This window comes from Haliaeetus leucocephalus, unplaced genomic scaffold (assembly GCF_000737465.1).
Source record: "Haliaeetus leucocephalus isolate CR32 unplaced genomic scaffold, Haliaeetus_leucocephalus-4.0 Scaffold328, whole genome shotgun sequence".
NCBI classification, from domain to species: domain Eukaryota; kingdom Metazoa; phylum Chordata; class Aves; order Accipitriformes; family Accipitridae; genus Haliaeetus; species Haliaeetus leucocephalus.
In genome coordinates this window covers 1,646,732-1,653,247 of record NW_010972764.1, presented here as the reverse complement: position 1 = coordinate 1,653,247, position 6,516 = coordinate 1,646,732, and the positions used below count along the sequence as shown (strand labels likewise).

The following is a 6,516-nucleotide window of genomic DNA, read 5'->3' as shown; positions in this document are numbered from 1 at the left end:
ACTGCAGTCCTTCACTGATTGTGCCCTATACATGGGCTCCCAGAACAGCTGTCGTGCTGCTACTGAAATCGCAGGTTAGTTCGCAGGCGCCAGCACTGAGAGAAGCACTGAACACTGTACTTTTCTGTAACAGTTGAGTGCTGTGGTCCTCACCCATCACCTAATTCAGAGAAACCAGCACGGGATTCCCCATGAAGACATGCATAACGGCCCCACACCTGGGGAGAGAGTGACATCTTTAAGCCATACTGCTTCACACCAATGCTGACAGAGTGGCACGGGACCAAAACAAATGTAAGAGTCAGGACCTACATGTGCAGGTTGTCTGTAATTTTATAACTTTGCGTTTGGTATTTCTCTTCATTCTCGGCTTAGTGACACATAACTGACTAAGAGACATTCGGCACTGGAACATTGCTTTTGCTTTTTTTCTACTTTCTCCTTTCAGACAAGGATGTCAATGTTACTTACAGAAGTTATCAAACTACTTTCTGCATATTGTATTTGCCTTTATTTGCCCTTAATAATTTGTGTTAACAAATTGTGTTGACTTCCTTGCTCTCTTTTTTTTTTCTTTTTTTTTTAGGTTTCCAAATGGCTGATCCTTTTCTATATGGTACTGGAGAAAGATCTCCTTATGGATGCCTTGGACATGAAGTACAAATTGAGCACATCAATGCATATGTTTGTAGACCATCTTTTTTCACAGACAAAGCTGTGATTGTGATTCATGACATATTTGGATGGCTGTTCCCAGACATTAGATACATAGTCGATTTGATTGCAGGTCATGGATACATGTAAGCGACTGTCTTTCATATCTTCCTCTTAAATGCATTGATAGATCACGAGGCCCAAAGCTAAGCACGCCGTATGGTGTTTCCCATACACATAGGGCAACTATACCATTTCGCTCTAAGCAAGTAAAAACGCAAAGGGACAAAATGTGTCCATGAGGCCATCAAAGCCACTAAAATTGACCCATGAAAAATGGCTACCTGAGCACAAGGCCACAAGGAGAGTCACAAAGTGCCAGTGTTTGTGCTTACGTGGCAGTGTGGGTGATTAAAAGATAAATGTTGGTATGTATCTTTAAGTTGTATAAGCTTTTCAGAACCAAACCTTTTGAACAGTTGCTTTAGATTTTACTAGCGAAGAGATATATATGTGTTTACATAGAATCAGGAGGGCTGCTTAATCCCTTTACTTTTGTATTAAGTATGTCTAAGGAAATAATGAGAGTTTATTTGTGGGTTGTATTTTTTTTTTTCATAGAAAGACATACACTTTTAGCTCTGCTGATTGCCAGAACAGGATAAGTAGAATATGATTCAGGTAGTAACCATGTAGATGTGTACTCTGGAGTAGACAAATCATTAGGAGCCATTTAGACATTCACAGATTCTCCCCACCTGGATGTGAAAGTTGACTTGATTCCATGTCTCACACAGAACCATCTGCCCAGACTTCTTCAAGGGAACAGACCCCTGGAAAACTACTGATCACTGGGCTGACTTTGCTGACTGGATGAAAGATCATGATCCTATGAAAGTAGACAAGTAAGACGCATTTTTGTACTTGAACTTTAAAGACCGTCTAGCAAATGAGAGGAATTTATATGAAATGTTAAAGGTGGCACACAATTGCTTATTCTGGGAGGTTCTGCTGTGGTTCTGGGCACTATCTTGGCTGGGATTTGGAAAGGACCATCTGCTCCATCCAGCCCTCTGCTTATTGTCTCCATCTTGTTTTCCTGGCCCCTCTTCTAACTATATCATACTGACTGCAGAGGCTCATAGCCAGTGTTTCGCAGGCTATAAAATACTCAGCACTCTCACCCACAAGTGCTGACTCTGCCTCCAGTTCCTCAAGATAAGGAGGAAAACTCCTCCACAACTGCTCATGTTATCTGCCAGGTGTCACTTGCCCATCTTGCTTTCTGCCTTGTAGATAATGATAGGTGCAGATGATATTCTCCTGAGCAGCACCAGATCAAGCTTTGCAAGACTGCCCAAAACCTAAGATATATCTGATCAACGATACTGTTTTTCTCAATGTGAAATAGAGGGCCCACTATCTGTAGAGCCCAGCAGCGCCTGTAACAAGGTTTCCCTGAATTATGGGAGGCTGTTTCTTCAGCATCTATCACCACAGCCTAAAACTTCAGAAGATGATAGTGAGGCAGTGACACCCTATTACTCAGCTATCGTCTTGTAAGCCACAAATATTCTTCTGAACCTTTCAAGAGATCCCAGTGGTCACAGGCTAACTTCAACATCTCTCAGCAAAGCTTTTGACCATATAGTTGCAGAAGCTGTGACTGAATTTTTTGAAAAGACAAATGACTAACACACCTGTAAAAAATCCTACTCCAAAGAGTGAGCAGATATGTGGGCACTGTCTTAAACAATTAAGCACTCAAGGACATGCCTGTGCTATCTTTTGGGGGTTGGCTTGTAGCTGCCCTCAAGGTCAGATCCATCGCTCTTTCAGAGCACAAAGAATGAAACACACCCATGACTTAATACCCTTCCAAACAAATCAAATCTGAGAGAGCTCATCCATTCACAGCGCACACGCTACAGGCCTAGGAGACAATCTCCTGATTGTGTCACTCTCGTACTGCTTTTTTGTCAGCCTAAGCAAACCTGTGACGACTGTACTAATGTGCATAATATTTCAAAATATAGTTATTAGTATATGCAGTCTGCATTTAAAATTAATTTTAAACTTGGTAGATAATAAAAAAGATAAAACTATTGAGACCTAAGGAGTTAGCAATTAAAAAAAAAATTACCTGCTCTGGCCTACATTAAAACCAATTTGCATATTTTTTGCATTATACCTTATGCAATACCTGGTTTTTTAAACATTATAGTTACTGATGGTTTAATTTTGAGTAATTGCTACTAGTATAGTATTATTGCATGTGGGCTTGGTAGGATATTTTAATATTAACTCATGCAACAGGAATGACATACTCAAGATAAATCTTTATCTAAATAGGTAGACTCTGGAGAGATAGCACAGTGAAGCTTATCTATTCCTACAATCCATAATGCAAGATGTTGTTCTACTTGCAGATATGTCTTGTCTTTAGTTGTCCTGTCCTAGACAAAGTGATTCAATTAAAAATTTGCTTCTTTTGAAAACAAAGGAGCAGGTCACTCTTCAGGTAAGTATTTAAGTACCTACACCTGTACTTTCCTAAACTAGGACCAGGGTTGTTAACTCCCATTTAAGAATAGAAGCCACTGCTCTGGGCTGAAATGTGTTTTTTAAGTATTCTCTGTTTTAAATGATTGGGGGTGTAGATGCAGAAAAATTCATGTATCTCTTTTAATTTACTACTTAAATTGTCAAGTATTGATTCTGCAATAGATTCCTTAGTTTACTTTTGTTTATATGTCTTAGGGAAGCTGATGTTGTCTTGAAGTATCTAAAGGAACAATGCGGTGCAAAGAAGATTGGTATCGTTGGGTTTTCCTGGGGTGGAATGGCAGTACATCACTTGATGCTGAAAAATCCTCAATTAACTGCTGGGGTGTCCCTCTATGGTAGTGTAGAACACATGAAAACTTACATGGGCTCACATGACTACGCATAGTTTGTAACTCTAGTTATTGCTTTGTAAGAATTTCTGTAAATGCTTGACTCAAAGGTGAGTTGCAGATTTTAATTATGGTTATTTCAGCAATATGCTATATTGGTATAAGCATTTAAGAATGCTGTGAACCAGAAAAAAAAATGTTTCCGTTTGCACAGTAATTTTCTAATCTTTTTTAGTGCTTGGAGAGTGGGGAAATATATTTTCCAAATGCTTTTTTTCTCCATCCGAATAGAAACTGTCCTGATCTAAAAAATGCACATAATGAGTAAACCTAAATAGAAATTTTGTCTTTTAATTTGCCATTTATCTTGCAAGAACGTTAACCTCACTAACAGACTGTTTCTCAAAAACATTGTAGGAATAATTAGGGACTCTGAAGAAAGATACAATTTACTAAATCCCACATTTTTCATTTTTGGTGAGAAAGACCACACAATTTCTTACAACCAGGTAAGCTGTTTTATTGGAAATTCTTCTTTTCCCATAGTTCTTTCATCCCACACAGAAATCCTAGCTTGTTAGAAACCATTTTCAGATAAGAAAAATCAGACAGGCTGGATTGTTTTGCTTATATTTCAGTTTCTCCCATACCTTGCTTAGGTTATTCAAAGCTTCTTTTTTGAGGTAAGAAATGCAGTAAAGAGCAGTTGTTGGTCTCTGAGTGGCTGGACAAGCAGAGTGTGAAATTGGGCAGGGACATCCAACTGGTATGAGTCAAACATCTCAAAAACTGGGATACTAATGCTATGGATGAGAGAACAGGTAGTTAAACCATTGAAAATTTGGACACTGAATGGAAAAAAAGTAATTTCAGCTTAGTAACTGAACTTTCTGATGATGTGGACCAATGACTGATTTTGGTATGAGATGACAAAATTAATTGTGTCAGAAGAGTGGGCGTGAATTTTAACTGAGATGATGACAGCTTGTGGACACTCTTGACTCCTGGCTGCTAGCTATGTTCTGATATAACCCCTGTTGTAAGTCTATCTGAGAGGTTGGATAAATATATCTGGGTAGGAAACTGGTGCCCTCTTCTGTGCATAAATTCTTTCTCCTCAGTGACAAGGATAGCATACCACCTCTAGCACAGTCGGTTGTGAAGGAGTAGGGTCTAACTGGGGAACTGGCAGCGTGCTCTGGGAATGCAGAAGCCAGATGGTATTTACTTTGAACTGTAATTCAGTATGTTGATCTGTACCTCAAATATGTGTCTCTTCTGCACAGGAAAACAAATCCTTCACTCCCTGTCCCCTTTTTATGGTGAAAGTGTCTTTTTCCCAGGAGCACAATTTTCATAAATACATTTTTTTTCCATCATGTGTTACACACTGAAACTATACCTTTTTGTCCTGAAGCTTTCTTTCTGAGCTACCTGTTCAGACTGTGTAAGAAAAATTCTTGCATTAAAAAAAACCCAAATCCTCAAATACATTGTTTTCTGCACTGAGCATTAAAGAGCTCGGGGGGGGGGGGGGGGGAACATGAAATAAATTACAATACTGACTCTAATCAGCACGATGGGTAGAATTGAGCTTGCAGGGGCAAAATAAGTGTTCATCCTCCCATTTTCTGACTTTTTAATGGAAATGTGCACAAAAATGTGTCTACACTTGTATGTAATCATATGGTTAGTACTCTCTGGGTGCAAGCATGTGTGTACCTATCACCAAAAGATTGTGCAGGAGCAGTGTCTTTTTGTTATACAGTAAACTAAAAAAACCCCTCTGTTTTCTTAAACTCTGTTACTAAGCTTATCAAAATATTTTGGACTGAGAGTCACTGAGGTTTACGGAATATGTTATCTCAAGATCAGAGCTTAAAATTCGGTTACAAGCCTACGTCTCTGAATAGAAATGGACCTGTTCCTTTATGGCAATAAGATTTACCAAACCATCTTTGCAGTAAATGTTGAGGTTCTTAGACTCACCCATACTTTTAGAAAATGTTTCAGTCTTATATTCCAAAGAGGGGTTTTCTCATCTCTTGAGCCACAGAACCTGCTTCAAGTGTGACAGTGGAGAAAAGACAAAGGTGTAGAGATAGGAGAAAGAGCAAGTTTGGCAAATGTAATAGAAAAAACCCATAACATAATGGAAAAACTCTTTCTTTTACAGATCACCTTATTGGAGGAGAAGTTGAAACAGTACTGTAAAGTTGCATATAAAATTAAAGTTTATCCTGGACAAGTGCATGGGTTTGCACAACTGAAGCCAGAAGATATGAAACCTGATGATAAACCTTATATTGAAGAAGCTAGAAAGGATATGATTGATTGGCTCAAAATGTTTATTTGACAAAAGCATAAAGTAATACTAGGCTTCAATATCAGTGTTTGATTTGAGAGAAGAAAACAGTGAAGGGAGAACTATCTGGTTTTGAAAACTGTCACGAACAGAAAGAGGAACATTTTAATTTAAAGTTCTTAATTATTTTTTTACACGATTGTGAAATCAAAGCTGGACTAAAGGACAATTAGGCATTAAAAAGTTGCTTGAATTTATCTTGCTTTGTATTTGCTTCATTTTTCTGCATTATGACATCAATAGTAACGATACTGTTTATCCATTTGTCTTTGCTAGCGAGCATGACTTCATCGTGACTTTACCTGAGTAGCTTCATGCTTTGTTTTGGTATGATGATTGGTGGTCATAGGTGTTAACATGGAAATACCCTGGTTTTACATACAGACTTTTTTTTTATTAACTACAGGGCATTTGTCTCAGATATACTGCTGTACTGAGCAGAATTTCCCAGGTGTGAAACAAACACTTGGCTATGTTAAGGAGTTAGGAAGGAATGATGTCATTAGGTGGCAACCTCCAGGTATTCCCTTGGCAATGCTAAGGAGGGCACTTCTAGTATTCCTTCATCAACATCAGGGAAAAATGTAACCAGTCCCTCCT

At 38.5% G+C, this 6,516-nt stretch overlaps 1 protein-coding gene across 1 annotated transcript; it reads left to right on the top strand.

Annotated features, from left to right (window-relative positions):
- The first annotated feature begins 594 nt into the window (after positions 1-594).
- Positions 595-5,907, top strand: LOC104834260 (carboxymethylenebutenolidase homolog). Its single transcript, XM_010571438.1, has 5 exons — positions 595-800; positions 1,452-1,559; positions 3,415-3,557; positions 3,969-4,060; positions 5,728-5,907. Exons 1-5 carry the CDS (start codon positions 595-597, stop codon positions 5,905-5,907), a joined length of 729 nt encoding a protein of 242 aa, XP_010569740.1.
- The last annotated feature ends 609 nt before the right edge of the window (positions 5,908-6,516 follow it).

Coding starts and splice junctions, on each gene's coding strand:
- LOC104834260 (XM_010571438.1), top strand. CDS start 595: ATGGCTGATCCTTTTCTATATGGTACTGGAGAAAGATCTCCTTATGGA. Junction 801..1,451: donor ATTGCAGGTCATGGATACAT/GTAAGCGACTGT, acceptor TGTCTCACACAG/AACCATCTGCCCAGACTTCT. Junction 3,558..3,968: donor TGCTGGGGTGTCCCTCTATG/GTAGTGTAGAAC, acceptor AAAACATTGTAG/GAATAATTAGGGACTCTGAA.